We start from the raw sequence: 18,484 nt of genomic DNA on the forward strand, positions 1-18,484 counted from the left end.
GAGTATTAAACTATATGATATTACAAGTAGATGACTACTAGTAATATCCAGATTCCACTGGAATGATGCAGCACTTTCATTGACAGTAAAAGGCATTGTTGCATGCAACCCCTGATCTCCCACATTCGATTGAGCATGTGCCCATTGTTCTCCTTGATTGTCATTCTGCCATTAAAGATGATTTATCTAAATCCCAACTAAACTGCTATACAGTATCCCACTTACATTATCTGGTCAAATGTTCAGTCCTTTAGATTCATCTGAATTTGCAACACTATGCAAACAGACTTGGATGCTACTTCAACAGTTTTTTACTCATGAATACTTGTCATCAAATCAGTTGACCCTAGGGACATTGCATCATAAACTAATATGTTTATAAAGAACTTGATTGAGCCTGACTCACATAACATCGTGTGCTCAAACATTATGACAAGTTTTTACTCTGGATCTTGGAGAAATGAAAGAGTCAAAGTTGGTTGACAGATTAAAGTAAGCATTTTTAGATAGTACACGGAAATCCCACGTTTTGACCACAATAATACTTCTTGAACAAAATGATACAAAACCTCCAAAGACAGCCAAATCACGTCTTTCAACTCCACACATTCTGATAGACATGTTTGTTGCCCAAAAAATTATGCATGTCTGAACATTTTTTTAGAAAATTCTTTTATAATGTTACACCATGTTTGAGTTTTAAAAGAACAAGTTTTCTCTTGCAGCAAAAAAATGATTTTCACTTTTCAGCAAAAAAATGATTTTCACTTTTCAGCAAAAAAAAAACCCAACATTTTTTCCTTCAGTAATAGAACACTTTGGACAATAACAAAATACACTTTTGATCAAACTGAACTGTCATTTATTCTATTGTTGCAATTTTAATGTTAATTCAAATGTATTCTGAAATGCTGCTACTCCGTTTCTCCTGTTTTTATCGGTTAAAAGCCTCCACAAGAGGTTGCATGAGGAATTTATTTTGTTAATGTGCATTATAAAGTATATGTTAGGTTAAATTGTACTTTGGCTTTACGTGACACACTCACACCGAGATTTGGAATGATATGGGAGTTAGGACATGAATGAACAGACTTGAAATAAATGTCAATGGAGTTTGACACGAAAACTACAATAAAATTATTTCCAGAGTTGGTCATTTTATGATAGGATGTGTTATCCTGTTCTTATTGTTTTCCCATAAGTAGCCTGTTAGAATAAAAGCTCTGGATATAATTTATATTTAATTTATGAAATAATTTTATAAGATAATTTATCAACAAAAGCCTCTCAAACAATTCTCATTATGTTCCAGTGTTCTCTTGATACCTATTTAGTAGTGGAGATGGGTTAGTGCTGTTCAAAATTCAATTTCAGTCTGATCCGGCCAGACACAGGTAACTCTACCAACTCATCATAACCTCCTAATCAATCATCATAAGTTATAAATAGTTATTGAAAAAAAAAGACAAACAAACTAAAGCTTTCTTTTTTTTTTTCTTTTTTTTTTAAACAATCACATAATTTTGAAGTGAGGAATGCCAAAGTCACACTCTTGAGTGCGAAAGTTGCTTACACCCTTTTTCAATTGAATATAAAAGGAGTCATGTTGCAGAGAGATTCTGTTGCTGAGTGCTTCGGTGGTGCCAAGAGTTTCTTTACATGAAAGAAACATAAAAATTCCAGAAAACAAAAATTAGTTTCACAACATATTCACATATGCAGCAGAGGCAAATTCAATGTCGATTTTTCAAACTGAAGATTATTCCTCATTCCTTACACAAGAAAAGAACTTTCTAAAAAATTTTTACATAGCATTAAATCTGATATGCCCTGTGTAAAAGGATATATTCGGTTGAAATAGTTGAGTGGTCTTTACAACATTTTTGAATAATAAGCTGGTAAGTCATCATACTGAATGAGTGTTTATGGTCAGAGCTGGTATTCCTTAGCATGAGGGTTGAGGCATACCTTTCAATGTCTGTCACAGGTGTCTCTACCAGTCTGTATTTATGGCTTAACCAGCCAATCATAATCTTGTAAGGAGAAAGGATCCGGATGTACTCATATTAATTACTACAAACACACACCAGAGAGTACATATATATATACATATATATAAAAATGAATGTGGTGCTAGACAAAACATGTACATATATGCATTTTGAGTGTGCCGGCAATGGTCATGTTGTCATAACTTGGATCGATAGAGAGCATACATAAACCAGAACCAATACAGTAACCAAACAGGCATTAACACACACATAAAAAACAGGACTCATGAAAAAATAAGCAACCCTCATAAATTATATTCAAGTCTATTCCTAATTTCATATCAAAACACTGACCAATAAAATATGAGTAATTAACACACTTCAACAAACTTAAGTAGCATGCTTCGAAATGTGCTTAATGATAGGACGAGGAAATTGACCCATGTGGTGCATATGCTCACACAGACATAAAAAAAAAAAATTAAAATGCAAAATATTAAATAATGAACAAATTTTTTAAATTACCATATACAGGGTGGAACGATAAAATTGTTGCACTAGAAAAGCCAACATGATTCCATATATTATTTAATTGGAATTCATTATTGAGATGAGTTTTATTTATTTTATTGCAGACTATTGCCCTCATCTTTTCTTAGTTGTTTCAGGATGTTTCGGCCAACTATTCCTCTGGCCTTCGTCAGGTGGTAACTGGCCGGCTTACTTGGCCAAAACGTGGTGGGATGACAACAACTATGGAAGGTAGTAATTGCAGTGGATGCAGACAGAGGATTCAGAGTTCCTATCCCATCGCAGTTAACACCTGACGAAGGCCAGAGGAATAGTTGGCCGAAACATCATGAAACAACAAAGAAAAGAAAAGATGAGGATAATAGTCCGCAATAAATAAAATTAACATGATTCAACTTCCATTTTATGAAAACCAGTTTTATTTTTTAGTTGCTGACCAGTTGTGTACAAATCCCAAGAGCGATAGGAGCCTTCTATTATGAAAATGGCACAATGTTCAACAAATGAGGTCGGAGATGCACTGCAGTACTCATGCTCTCTATCGATCCAAGTTATGATAACATAATTGCTGGCACACTCAAAATGCAAATCCGGATGGTTCAATGCTTTAGGGCACAGCTCAATGAAGTTTCCAGCCACAGTTATGGCATTGGTGTGGTTTAAAGTGAAGGCCACATCATGCGACCTCCCATCTTTGAAGTTGGTTTGAAAGTCAACACCAAAGTGTATCTGGATGTGCTGAAGAGTGTGATGATCTCCTGTTGCAATTAGGTCACCGCTGGCAGACCCTAGGTGTGGCAGCAGGACTCAGCGCTGGCTCACAAGTCCAAAGAGACCCAGGCTTGGCTTCAGAAGGAGTGCTTTTGTACCCTTCTCTCACTGCCCCCCTCCTCCTCTGATCTGAACCTGCTGGACTACTTCGTTTGGTCATACGTCGAGAACATCATCAACATGACCTTCCACAACACTAAAACCACCATCCGCCAAGTATTTGCCAAGCTCCCGCCGACGCTTGGGGAAAAGGCATGCTCCCAGTTCCGGGCCCGTACAGAGGCGGTGATTGAGGCGGCTATATTGAATAGATGTCAGCGCTGCTACATAATCAAGTTACTTGAATTAATTTTTTTTCAATAAAAGTTTTAAAATAAAGCTTTAATGTTGTTTTTTTTAGGGCGACAATTTTACTGTTCCACCCTGTATATGAAATATTTCTGATCATAAAAATTATTCCTAACTACATGTAGGTAAAACATTTTTTTCTGTATATATTTTTCTGTATATATTTTCTGTATATATTTTTCTGCATATATTTTTCTGTATATATTTGTCTGTATATATTTTATGTATATATTTTTCTGCATATAGCTGAATTCAATAATAATAAAATAAACACAGAAATGACATCTGTAAAAGCGATATGCATGCATACATCCAATGTGTGTGTGTGGGGCTGGGAAACAATAATTGCTAATGAAAAAATTATCAATTATTGTAATGTATATTGTATGCAAAATCAGTTTCAATTAAAAAAAAATGTTTTCATTTTTACATCCATTTTGTTTGAAAGCTGAAAACATTGTTTTTGATATTTCGAAAACATTTTGTTCTGATGTCAATTTCATTCAATATTCATTTTTACGCGCCCTTTTTTTACGCCCCCCCCCCTACATTTCGTTCATGAATATCAAATTTACTTTTTTTTTCGACAACCTCAATTCATTAAAGGCAAGTATTTTTTTTTATTGTTTGTTTTAATCGACATTCTTTTTATTAACTTCTTTAAATTTGTTTTCAAAATAAAGGAGGTGGACTACTACATTTGATGCCGATTCTATGCGTTGTTGAATGTTGCTCTCTCTCTTTAAATAATGACACACCCAAATTTCTTCTCCCATAAAACTACAATTATTGATGTCGCTGTCGAATTCGAAAACTACTTTTAAACCGGTCAAAAGAATTTCGAATGTAGCCAGCTTATCACTTTTATTTGTTTGAACAAAAATTATTTACTGCCTTTTATCTTAAGTTTTTGTGTGTGCTTAAAGATACACGTGTGTGTGTAATTTGGTAAAAATAATTATTTTCGTCAAAATTTAGTTTGTAAATCATAGTTAATATAACGAAAAAACAAAAACAAGTGGTAAGTTATTTGGATTAAGCAACAATTTCCATGGGTAAATCGAATGGTTGCGGTTTCGTTCAATCAAAAAGAATTAGGAACAAAACTACTTCAGTACTTAAGTTTATTGTTCATTTAATTTTTTTGTTTTTTAATAGTATTTTTATTATTTTCGTCTATAAAATAAAAATCTAGTTAAAATCCGGTTACTTTAAAACCAGGATATTTTTGTAGTTGACGCATACAGGTGCGCTTTGTTAGCAAGGGAGTGGTGATATTGTAACGCCTGTCACTAAATCTTTCCCCAATAAAACTGCGAGTGCAACTTTGCAAAAAATATCGTCTTTTAAAATTCTTTACATACGATTTTAGTGAATAAATCCCTAAAAAAAAAAGTTAAATCTTTTAAAACTTCTAAATTTTGTTTTGCTATTGTCTTAATATCAATTAATTTTTTTTTTTTTTTTTTTTTTTTTTGAATTCCACAGGTGTTACGAGAGAAAAGAGCGCAGCCTTCACCGATTCTTATTTGCCGACAACGAATGCCCGCCTACAGTTCATTCCGACTGGGAACGAAACAAACAAAAAAGACAATTCTTGAAATCGAGTTTACTCTTTCAACAAGCATACTTATGATTGCAAAACCAACCCAAACCTCCAGTATATGATCCCCCATCCCACACACACAAAAAGCTTTAACCGACCAACTTTTAATACTCGTCAAGTTGTCTAAAAAAAACAAACTATGAATTCATTCATTACCAAGGCAACTAAATATTATGATGACTTTCTTAAAAATGGAGGTAGGTGTTTTTCCCCCTTTTTTTTTTTTAAATTTAATTTTAAATATTTGTAAACTTAATCATTTTCTAAACAAACATTAATTTAAAATCACATATAATTATTGTTTACCCAGTGTTCTGCAAGTGGAAGGATTAGAAAATAATCCTCCAAATTTTTAATAGGATTTGAAAAATACTTTTAGTTTTTTTTTTTATTTTAATAAATATTTGGTTAATTGTAAAAAATGACAATGTGTATTTATCAAAATTACGCGATCGTATTCCATATTTAAGTTGTGTTATTACTGACAGATGATGGAAGTTTTCTACTACAAGCAGGAGGCATAAATTATTTTTCAGTTTTGTTTTTCTTTATCTGTTTTATATAAAAAAAAAGTTTTGTTTGCTTTGAATGTGCACCGTTGTCAAAAAAAAAAAAAAAAAAAAAAAAAAAAGAACGTACACATGTTTCTTCCTTTGCCAAATGTCATAGAAAGGGTTTAAAAACAAACTTTTTTCGTAGCGATGAAAATTTAACGAATATTTTGAAAGTTTGAAATTTGCATTATTATTATTATTATTTTTTTTTTTTCATTTTACCCGAAAACTTTGCTTTTACTTTCTTGGCGAGCGTGACGAGCATTTTTTTTTTTTTTCTTTCTGCTTTGAAATTAATAACTAACTTTTTTGATAAGAAATCTTGATAATTCAATTTTTAGGAGATTCGGTTTTCTTATTACTGGGCTGAAATAAAGTTATTATTAAAAACCATTCTTAGCATGGGGAGAAGAGAATGGTTTGTGACTATTCTGTACTTTAAACTAGTAGTTTAATTTAAACAAATATAAAACTTGAAAATAACTATTTTAAAAAATAACACCGTAACTTCTCTGCATAAGCACCTTAAAACGATCTCTTCCCCCGAAATTTCGATGATGGTAGGGTTTCTTTCTTTCTGTTTTTTTTTAATTTGAGAATACGCTGTTGAATTCCTAAAAATGAAATACTAAATTTTAGAGGGACGATTTGTATGACCCCTACCTAACTTTTTTTTTTTCTTTTTCACACAAGGTGCGTGAGAATTGCATTGAATATTTTTCGGGCATCGTTGAATATTTATCAACCATTACTTAACTCTCCAAGACTGTAAAGTTAGACACAAGGCCAGATTTTAATGTAAGGAAAACCCTCCTTCCTAATTTGGGGGGAAATATCCTCTATCTAAAAGAATTTAACCTCTGACAAAACGGTACTTGTACAGTTTAATCAAGACATTAAAAAATGAAAATATCAAAAAAAGTTTAAATTGTACGTATCCGTTTTGGACTGAAGATCTCCGAAAAAAAATTTCACATAACTTGATCGTCGATCAAGTTGATCGAGTATTTTTTTTTTTTTTTACAGCAGAAAAACACGTTTTTATGAGAGCGCGTTGAAGGCAGCCATTATGAAATTTATAGAGCACGCCACGGGGAGATAACTCCAGTTAAAGTGCCGACACTCCTTCCCCATCTTTTAATAGGTTTTCTTCCTAAAAATCCAACCTTTTTCTCGGTATCATAAATTTTTTTTTCGCTGTAAAACAAAAACTACTTGATGATTTTTTTTTTTTTTTTTTTCGGAGAACTTCATTCCATAACGGATACGTACAACGTACACTTTAAACTTTTTTCGATATTTTCATTTTTTAATGTCTTGACTAAACTGTACAAGTACCGACAAAACATACACTACATTTTTATTCTAGTTCGAAGACTATTTGATGTATAAATAAAAAGTAACAAAGTCTTTGTAGCGTTTTTGTTTTTCGATTATTTATTTTTTTACGGATTATTTTAAGGAGAGTAATCCGAAAAGCCAACTCAGAGATCTTAGGGATTTTTTCTCCTCAAATAACTCTATTTTTAGCTGTACTTATGATAGTAAGCGAACATGTTACAATAGACTACTGTCCCTCCTTTATCACCAGAGACACCCCTTTCTGTAATAGAATGCACTAAAAACTTTCTACATTGTGTTAAAAGTAGAATTAAATAATACAGATCTAAATTTGTTTGCAACTCGTCGTCCATAATTTTATAATGTTCTTAGGTAGTATCAGAATGAAGTCGACACAGAAATATCGCAGCTTTATTGAGCGGCCATCTAAAATGAGAACTTCTCCTCTTTTTATAGAAGAGTTCCTATTTACAATGCCTCCCCACGAGACAGACACCAGGATGGTTTTATAACGTGGAGAAAAGGAACAAAAACAAGAATTGTCTTAGTCGTGAAGGATTTCTCCTCCACTGAGAGAGGACAAGAAATTAAAGTGTAACATCTGAAGAACAGAGACTACACTTTGAGTTATATATTTTTTATTCACCCTGAAAGTTTACAACCAAAACAGTAATAAAAAAATTAAGCACAAGGCTACTAGGTGTATTGGACTTTCTGGGGAATTTTTGACACCCTTAACACAAAACTGGGAATAAAATATACAAAACTCGTAATTTTTTTTTTTTTTTTTTTTTTTTTTTTAGTGGGTTGTTTAATTTCTTTATGGAATATACTTCCAAAATAAACTATTAAAGTTTTTAAAAAAAATAATAGAAATTTTTTTTTTTTTTTTTTTTTTAATGTTTACTGTGAGAAATTCCATATACAACCGCCATCTTTCTTTTAGACCAGCCATACAGCTCTTGTAGTCGGTCTGTGATTGGTTTAAATTTGAATGTGTCAGGTGAATTGACTTGCCGCCTTTTTTGTATTCATGCGTTTATTTTTCAGTCTAAGAAAAAACATGGAACGGGATAGACTCAACCAGCAGTTCTCTCTCTAGGGAGCCAGGACAATTCCTTCATGGACACCAAACAATCGGTGAACGAAGGACACATCTCTCTCTAGGGAGCCAGGACAATTCCTTCATGGACACCAAACAATCGGTCTACAAGCAGAGACAACTTATTTTGCTAAACCTATTCACATCAAGGAGGATATTCTACAACTGTTCGGCATGTTATCCAAATATTGGATCTTTTCTCATTTCTTCTTGAAACCCAAGGGGCTCACATTATGCCTGATTATAGACATCATCATTCTCGCCGTGTTCAATTTTTAAGATATTTTCAGATTTAATGTGAAATTTTATGCTCTTTCCAATAAATTGAATATAATGTTCTAGACAAACGTTTTTATTTTAAATTCACCCTCCCCACCCCCATTTTGAAATGTCTATTAAAAAGAAAATAATTAATTTTCTCACCTAACAAATTGAAGATAAAAGATCAATAAATAAAATAATCTCATTTAAAACAAAAACAATAGTTATGTGCAAATTTACCTGTAAAGTCAAAAGTTTAAAACCTTTTTTTTTTTTTAAAGTTTTTTTTTTTTTTTTTTTTTTTTTTTTTAAGTGAAACCTCACATAATGAAAATATTGTCCTGTCAAAATTGGACACCTACATCAATTTTTTTCTATTTCATTCAATGTTTTTAGATTTTAAAAAAAAAAAAATAATAATTCATTGCATAAAGAAGAAATAAAATATTTTAAATCAAAAACTCATGTAATTCTTTAAGAGAATTTAAAAAAAAAAAAAATGGAAAATTTCTCTGCGTTTTTTTGTTGTTTTTTTTTTTTTAAGTAAACTTTGATGAGTGAAATGTGATCATTTTTCAAATACGGTGACCCATAATTGACTAATTTGATTTTTGACAGTAAACACATGTCAGAAATTCAAAGGGGAGATAAGACACATATCAGCACTTCAAATGTTTGTTTCTTTATATAGTTACTATCGGGAAATATATTTGCTCTAATGTGTTGTTTTTATGTTTTTGAAATAATTAATTATGGTGCTTTCAGCCTCCGTATTTGTCAACTGGAAGAAAGGGAGGCAACTCCGCTGTGTGAACATATGTTATTAGATTTTAAAATCGTGGTTTTTCAGATGCTTGCTTAAAAAATTCTTTTATTTAAAAAGTACATGGAATATAAAATATAAATATCGACAAATTCTTATAAATGAAGAATGGAAGTACCCATTGATTAGTATTTTTTTTTTTTTTTATAGGTGGTGATTTTTTTGAATTTATATATATTTATTATATTTGAAGTAAGTTAAAATTCGTTGAATTTCTTGAAATCTTTTTTAAAGAAAACCGATTCAAAAAAAAATATTGCATATTTTTCTATCAAGCCTTTTATTTAAAATTTGGTCTTTGCTCCTTTTATTGAAAAAAAAAAAAAAAAATTAGGGTTTAAATTAAAGTAGTTATAAGCTTTGACAGTCTAATTATTCACATTTTTATCACTCATTTTTAATGGCGACATCTGACACTGCTACAAGGCCACTCAAAAATTGGGGAGTAGGTGTCTATTGTCATCTTCGTCACTATACCTTTGCTAGTCTATGCTTGATCCTAGCTAAAGTTCTCATTCACCACAATACCTCTAACACACCGGGGTCTTACCTAAGATTCTCAAATAATAATGTGAGTTTTTTATTACTTTTTTTATTTTTCATCAATAAATTTGTAAAAAAAAAACAAAAACAAAACAATTCTATGAAAAGTCATTTAATTTTATTTCATTGGTTTGGGATGGGGAAAAAAGTCCAAAAAATATAATCAAAATGTTAGTAAGACCCTCCCAACCCTCTCTAGTTGGTGGAACGCCCACTGGTTTCTGACTTGGTGTTGGCCAAAAACAAACAAGTCGCTCTCTATATAGGGCTGAAATTCTAGGCAGCATGAAAGAAACTGGGGAAGAGGGGTGTGTGAAGTTTCTCCAAGGTTGCTTATTGGGGTAGCTGGGATGAAAAAGAAAGGATCGGGTTGTGGGTATCTTGTAGGTTTCCTATCAAGGATGGAGGGGGCTATTTACTCAGCTAGCTAAGAACCTAGTCTAAATGCTTGTTATAGAGGTCTGGAGTCCAGCAGGATCTGGTACCATGTACGCCATGCTTAGGTGGGGAACACAAACTCCAACTTGGCACCTCTACGCACGCACACTCACTATTTTTATCCATCTTTGGTCAAAGGCCTCGGAGTATAGTCTTTTCTCATCACATCTGATCTTTACCTTCAGTTGGTGCTTGAAGAAGGGAATCGGATTCTGATCAGCAAAAGATTCAACCCCACGCTTCTCTTGCACTCTTTAACTCCATATCACTATTCTGACCATGGCCAGGATTGCAAGAAACACTATTCGTCTCTCCATGTCCCCAGCGGCTCTGCGCTGTGGATGATGTAGGTCATATCCAGCAGGCGAGACTGCTCGGGATTGATGCGAGCTGTCACATTGTTGATATATGCACAGCCGCTGCAATCGAAGAACGCGTGTTCCGATGTTTCCTCAGCTAGGGTCCTGCAACGGGGACATCCTGATGACCTCACTAGTCTGGCAGGTCAAAAGAAAACTCAGAATTGTTGACATGACTTGAACCTGGTGCCCAGCTCCACCGCCAACCCCAAATGTTCTACAAGTTCCTTATATAGTTCCTTTCTAGGGGGTTCCTTAGCGCAGTCCTACACTCTCTCGAGAACTGCATGTTGCTCCACAATTTTTGACACGCCTCGACCTTGTGGTCAAGAATGTGGTCAGGAAAATTGTCCTCGACTGTGGGGTTCCATGCAGACTCTTCTGTCAAGGTTTGAGTCAGGAATGCCAGCATCTCAATGACACCTCACACGAACGTTGAACACAGACCTGTCTGCAAACCCAATGTTTCCTTTTATTCCAAAGAAGCGAGGACAACTTGCTCTGTAGGGATTTTAGATATTTCTCAGGCAGGGAAAGTACAGCCAGTCAGTAAAGGATGAACGGAAAGACGTAGGTGGCGCACGCTTCCATCCTGCCCTTCAAGGATAGTTTCCTTCAAACCCACGAGTCGACCGCAGCTTCAACAGTTTCCAGTTAGAGGTCCGGTCCGAACATGGCTGTCAGTCCATGTGAATGGAGTGGGAAGGGAATTGGCGCCCCTCCAGGCTCCCAACCACAGACTGGTCGACTTGCTGCGTTTTTGATTTTGTCCTCTGTTGTCTTTTTGTACCATGTGAGCCCTCTGTTACTACCTCAATGTCTCAGAAAATCGACACAAAGTTGGTGATGTCATCAGGAAATGTAGAATTCTGGCCCTCAATCTGCCAGGCAGAGTGATCCTGTACAGGACCGGATTTGTCTCCTCTCACCTCAGCTTGTGAAGTAGCGGCTCCAATGCTAAGACATAAAACGGGAGACAGCGGACAGCCCTGACACACAGACCGGGAGATAGCGAAGGATTTTGAATGCTTTCCGTTTACTTATACCACTGCCATTGGTGTGCAGTACAGTACAAAGATCCATTTGCAGAAAGCTGGTTGGAATCTGGCAGCCTTCAGAACAGATGCCAGGAAGCAATGGTCGACCTTATCAAAAACCTTGGACTGATCCAAATTGATCAGCGTGGCTTCCATGTTGTCTTTTATCCCTCTAAGATCATACAGATCGGGTGCAAGTTGTTTTGGATTTATCTCCCCTTCACTGAATAGTTCTGCTCTGGTTCAATCAATTTGCTGATAACAACCTGCAGCCGATTTTTAGGCCCTTGGCCAAAATATTTAGCTTTGTGTTTAGCAGAGTTATGGGCCTGTAATCATCTAGTTCTTTCCTGCCACGCTTATCCATTTTCCTCAGCAATGTGATCACTCTCTTGGTAACTTGACAACCCTCGTCAAACCACATTCGTCAGAATCAGAATGGGCAACAGCCTCAAATACAATTTGTAAGGCAGACCATCGAGTCCCGGTGCTCTATTGCAGACGATCTGCTTCAGCGCAGTTAGGACCTCCTGCTCAGTTACCCTGCCTTTGCAACTAGCTGCCTCAAGGTGGGGAGAGTCAGCCAAATAATCGCCAAATGTGGACAGGCAGATCAAGCTGTTGCGTGAAAAGCTCTTTGAAATGCTCTTAAAATCCCTTGCACATCTCCCGAGTCGACCTCCGGGTATGTCCGTCCGGGTGCTTGATGCTAGCTATATACTTATTAAACCGAAAGGTTCTAGCTTCATTTGAACCGCATCTGCAGACATTATGTCCTCATTAACATAGATGTCATCAATGTAAGCTGAAGCCTCATCTTGCATCAAAACAGTTTTAATGATAGCTGTCATTATTAAGGGTGCTACGTTTAGGCCAAAACCTAAGCGCATCAAACAGTATCATTTACCCTTGATTATTACTGTCTGAAATGGCTACAGTGGTATAATGAACCCGTGTCTGTAGGTAGGCTCTCTTCAAATCCAGCAGTGCTACATTACTCCCTTTCTGATGCCACTTTCGTAGTTTAGCAGTGCACACATCTGCATTCCCAGTAAAGGCATCAACATGCTGATTCAATTCTCAATAATCCATCACGGGTTGAATTTTGTTTTTAGTCGGTTGTTCAATAGTCATGAATGGAATTAATTGTTTGGGTGGTCCTAGACGTTCTTGTAGGTATGGTATTAACGAAACGTTATCAATCCACAGCTGAAGTTCTTCTTCATATGCAGCCCGATTCTTAGTAGAAACTGCATACTCTGGAATGGTGTTGCATAACCGATCTGACGATTCAATCATAGTCCATTTCCATCTTGTGGTCCGGGCCCTTTCTTTGTCGTTAAACAGCAGAAAAGTCCTTTTCCTCAGGTCCTGGATATGACCTTAAACTATATCCGATGGTGAGGCCCCAGCTTGTGGGCTTTGGGGAGTGTGGAACCACCCTTTAATTGCCATTACTCCCAGGTCCACTCTGATCCGGAGTGGTAGTACCTATTAGGATCCCAACTTGTGTTAAATAGAAACCAACTTAAAAAACAAATATACTCTATTAAAAAATTGTTCTTCAAAATCACTGGATTTGGCATTAAATAACCCAAAAGGGTTGATATGCCATAAAACAAAAACAACCTACCAACCTTTTCCTCAATAGCTGCACATACTTCTTTCCCTCTACCAAGCATTATACCTCCGGCTGCTTATGTCTCCTAGAGTTCTTATTGTGTCAATTCCAAGTAATAAGTCGTATCCAAGGGGTTTTTCCTGCATCACCAGGACGTCAACTTCAGCTGTGTCACCTTTCTCAGTGCAGATTGTGACAGTCCCTATACCACAACATGCTGGAGATAAACCATTAATGGTCATGACTTCCACTTGTGGCTTCCTCCATGACAGTGATTTTGTGCTAACAATAAAACGGGAAAATCCTATGTCTATAAGTGCTGAACATAGCACCTCATTAATTTTGACGCCAACAACAGATAATGCTGTGTTTGTTGCTTGGCAAGGGGCAAGGATGGCGACAGTATCTTGTCCCTGACTTCGTTTACCGAACAGTTGCGAGATATGTGACCTAACTTATTGCAGCGATAACATTGTGGTGTTCTGTGTGCTCGTGAATAAACATTCATCGTACCACTTTGACTCCGGCACTCCTTAGCGAAATGGTTAGGACCCCCACATTTATAGCAGACAGGGCTCTCATGCTTAGCATTAGCTGGGAGAGAATCCACATTGTCTCCACAGGGTTTAGATGCTGCACGACTAGTGCTGGCTGCTGCTGTAATTGGTTTCTTGAGGATGTCTTCGCATCCAGACCAATAACTTGTCCGTTGTTAATCTGTCGATACGTGAAGACGCTCGCAAAAGTCTACTGACATCCTCAGGTAAGCCCACTAAAAAGGCACAGCTTAACATTTTGTCGTTGACACCACTAAATGGTGCTGATAATTTCCATAAATCAGCTAAGTAAACATCCACCATTTCATTGGGATGTAGTTGCCGAGTAGTGAACTGTTGCCATGTAACAAAAGGATTTGTCCCAAATGCTGTATATAAGCTCTGCTTAATTTCCTCTCAGTCAGGTTAATCCACTGCATAGGCCCTTCCGATTAACCTCAATGGAATGACTGTTGCTGGCTCCTTTATTTTGCACATTTTGCAAATACGGCATCAAATTCCAGTATTAAACGACTCTGTTGAACCTGTCTTCTTCTTTTTTTTTTTTAAGTCACCGCTTATCAAAGTCACTTGAAAATAAAATAAAAACATTGAAATAGCTTATAAAATGGAAAAGGAACAAAAAAATTTTTTTTAAATCTGGCAGTGTGAAACCGTCCTCTTGTCGATATAATGCACAAAAGTCTTTTTTCCTTTCTTCTCTCAACTTGCAACAAATCCTCGTGTATTTGATATTATCTTCCCCCGTTTGTTCTCATTCTAAGCTGTCCAACAAAAAACTCCACTCAACCTCTGCTTTAGAATTCATCCCATTTAACAGTTACCAATTGTGTTTATATGCAAATTAATGGCATACTTTCACCAATGACCGACCTACAAAATTATGTTTTGCCTTTTCTTTTCTACATTTTCTGCTGGCATTTTACAGGCTAAACAAACACGAGATCGTTTGCGAGATTTCTATTACAGTCATACCACTTAATGCATGTGGATGTGTTATTGGCAGCTCGTGTAACTCTCGCTTCTCCTTTTTTGTCCTTCAGTCCTCATTTCCAATGAGTGATTTTTCTGACAAAGGGTGAAGAAATTTCCAGGTTGGTAGTACTTTGTAAACAGTAGCCTGAGATGTCGGAAAATTTCTATGTCTATCCTTGTGGTCATGTCACTAGTAAGGGTGCTGGAGGTAAACGTTTCATCTGGGCTGACGTTACCCGCCTGATAGTCAGGGACCCGAACCTTGGATTAACCACTAAGGAGGCTGTCCTATCAACAGGTGCAAAGTACCGGCACTGCTGTATTGCCATTTGGTGAATGGATTCTGGACCATGCAGTAGTTTCTGGTAGTAGGTACCGGCAGCAACCTGAAAAATGAGTGGAATTCGTAAAAAAATGATCAACTTTAGGTTATGTTCACCAGCCTGTATTTCATTTGTTTTGGGATAAAATTTGGAATAAATGAAAGAGCAAATTTCTCTCTTTCATATGGTGTTTATTTTGTATTTGTTGAATAAAAATTCAATTTTCCTGATTTATTTTAATAGCACCAACAAAAGTGATAACATTTTGATGTGGAACGCTAGCTGCTAATTTTTTAAAAATCAAGAAAATCATACCTCTTATTTAAAACTCTCGCGAACTTTTGCCATTCGACCAATAAAAAAACTATAAATAGCATCAAATTAAGCAAAGAATGATCTTTATTTACATATAAAAATTACAACAAACGTAAAGAAAATAAACATGCGAAATTCTTCTTTAAATTTTTTTCCTGATTTAATTTGCTTCTAGTGAATTAACTATTCATAATAACCATGGCAAACGTGATATTAAATTAAAGTTTATTCAATTTCCTATAAAATGGTGCTAAGAAATTGTACCTAGCTTTATTCGCGAAAATGCGCAAGGCGAAAGAAAATTGACACCTCGGGAATCTTTTGGACAAAATTGCGTGAACCGTGAACATGGTGAAAATGTGCGAGTCAATGAATGAAAGTTGTTCGACTTCGGTATTTCACCAAATAGGTAACTATACAGCTTCAATTTCAATATAAGCAATAAGAAACCATTTCTGTACATTAATTTGTAAAAATTACGTTTGAATATTTTAAATATTCAGAAGTATTTTGCAACATTTAGTTAGCACGTGTTCAGCTTTTTAACGTAAACAAATAAGCGATATTTTTGATTTTTTCAAAAGTTAAATTAATATTGTATCATTTTAGGAGGGAAATAAACAGGGAGTATTTATAATAAACCATTTATAAAACTAGTGATTTAATTTTAAAACGTATCTAAATATTCGTTTATTCAGCATTCTAAACCAGTTTCCTGAAAGTAAACAAACTTGGCAAAAGAGCGTAAAAAATGCTAGACAAGAAGCAAATTGAACAGCGCGTTTCTAGCATTTTGTATTTATTTGAAAATGATTTAGTGCATGGTAGATATTTAATTCAAGGCATGCGACTGCATAAAATTAAAGTTTGAATAAACGTAAAAAACTATTGTCGTCCATAGATGAAAGTACGGTGGTTGCACTTAGCGAAACCGCGCTATTTTTAAATAGTATTTTCAAATTAAATTAAAGTTTTACGATAACGTTTTAAGAGTGGCTTTCTAAATGTTATTTCAGCACAGTTCACTAAGTGCATAAGTACCGAAAGTACAGACTAGGCTAAATTAAAAAAAAACAAAAAAAAAAACACCCTCTCTTCCACATGTTAGTTCGCTTCATAAGTACTATTGTTTTAACATTTATTTTTTTAACATTTATTTTTTATTTTTGTATAATTTAAATTGTTAGCTGAAAATATGGTACTTCTACACTTTATTGCCGAAATTGGAGACGCCATTTTATTTCACGCACCTGCTGTCCAAATCCAGGGGAGACTATGGCCGAAGCATGAAATAAATAACAAAAAAAATTAAACTGGAGAACGATTGCAGTTAAAACAAAAAAAATAAATAACTAAACAACCCACTTCCCCGTTAAAAATTGGAAATTGGAGACGCCATTTTATTTCACGCACCTGCTGTCCAAATTTAAGGGAGAACATTATATTAAACTGTGGCTGAAGCATGAAATAAATAACAAAAAATTAAACTTCCGGAAAGAACTATGAAAAAAGTAAATAAAAAAACTGAAAGAGAACATATATCCGTAATTGTTTTATTGGAAATGTTTCGATTTAATTAATGAGAACGGGAAAGTTTTTCATGGAACATTTTTTTTTTTTATTAAAAACATAAAATGAAATGACATATTCATAATGGTTTAAACTGGGCGAGAGCCTTTTTTTTTTTTTTTTTTCTCTCGAACAGATAAATAATTTTAAACATTTTTTTTAATTAAAGCAACTTTGAAAGATACACAGCAAATTAATTTAAATGATTGTTTTTTTTTTCTTTAAAAAAAGACCTGACACACACACAGTTAAGAGTGGTTTTCTAAGTAATAGTTTGTTTCATAAATACTATTGTTTTAATATATTTTATTCTTGTATCGTTTATTAAATTGTTAGGTGAAAGTACAGACTAGTTAAAAAACATGCCACCCCCTCACATGTTTCCTAAATAATAGCTCACTTCATAAGTTTCATTGTTTTAATTTATTTTATTCTAGACAGAAAAATCAAATTAGCACAATGAAAACAACTTATGTTGAAGACGCTGTATTATTTTACTTTAAGGCCCGTCACACGTCCGTATATAACAAAATGTGTTTTTTTGTAGATTTCGGTGTGCTAAAAACGAATCTGAAAACCGTTTCCGTCGCAAAAAATAGTTTTCATGATATGAAGAAATTACTTTTTCGAAAAGTGGGTGATCACTTTTCCATTTAAATTTAACTTAAAATGAGTACCCACTTTCTGGGCACCTTAGAGGGGGGGGTGCATTTTTTTTGTTGTGATTATTGGCTAAAAAGTTTTTTGTTTGATTTCTTTTGCATGGTATTAACTCCTGAATGCTAGGACTATTTTCCATTTTACAGCCCAGCCTTCGTTTACGCTATGCACGAGCATAAACGAAGGCTGTTGAATGTGCACTCGTGTACCAAACTGCCTTGTCACAGTGTAGTATTGGCAAAAAATTAAAATTAAACAAAAACAAATACTTTCCCAAAAATTAAACCAAAAATAAAACTATGTTATGAAATTTGATTTTCTTAATCAGGCCGAAAAAAGAAATGTTTCTATGAAGGAATATAATAGCAACCGGTACACCAAAGATGTCATCAAGTGTGTCATTGAATTGATAGGGCAAGCAGAAGTATCTGGCAAGAATTGTGAAAAGATAATTGATATTGTAATAAGACACATCTTTCACACAGCTATAGATTCAAAAGACCTGCCATCAGAGCGATCATCTCTAAGGTATGCTGGCAAAGGGCATGTCCTTGCCAAACAAAACGAAACAGATGAAGAAAGTGCTCTAGTTGATCAGGCAGAGTTTGGAAACTACAGCTTTAGCAAACAAGGACAGTTTGTGGCAGTATATTATGACGGTGACTTTTATTTAGGTCAAGTAATTTCTGTCACAAGTAGTGAAGAAGGACAAGTGAAATTTCTGGACAAGTGTAAGGTGAAAATAAATGCCTTTATATG

At 34.9% G+C, this 18,484-nt stretch overlaps 1 protein-coding gene across 5 annotated transcripts in view; it reads left to right on the forward strand.

Moving 5' to 3' along the window:
* The first annotated feature begins 3,996 nt into the window (after nt 1-3,996).
* The window catches only part of LOC145256502 (very long chain fatty acid elongase AAEL008004-like), a 462,810-nt gene continuing 448,322 nt past the window's right edge, over nt 3,997-18,484 (forward strand). The window contains exons 1-2 of one of the 5 annotated variants that reach the window (XM_080115480.1): nt 3,997-4,247; nt 5,130-5,444. In XM_080115480.1, the coding sequence (XP_079971606.1) occupies nt 5,387-5,444 (58 nt within the window). In that variant the 5' untranslated portion in view covers nt 3,997-4,247; nt 5,130-5,386. The other 4 variants (XM_080115499.1, XM_080115471.1, XM_080115508.1 and 1 more) reach the window with 4 other exon arrangements.

The sequence above is a fragment of the Euprymna scolopes genome, chromosome 3 (genome assembly GCF_053919585.1).
Source record: "Euprymna scolopes isolate OS-2025 chromosome 3, ASM5391958v1, whole genome shotgun sequence".
Lineage (NCBI taxonomy): Eukaryota > Metazoa > Mollusca > Cephalopoda > Sepiida > Sepiolidae > Euprymna > Euprymna scolopes.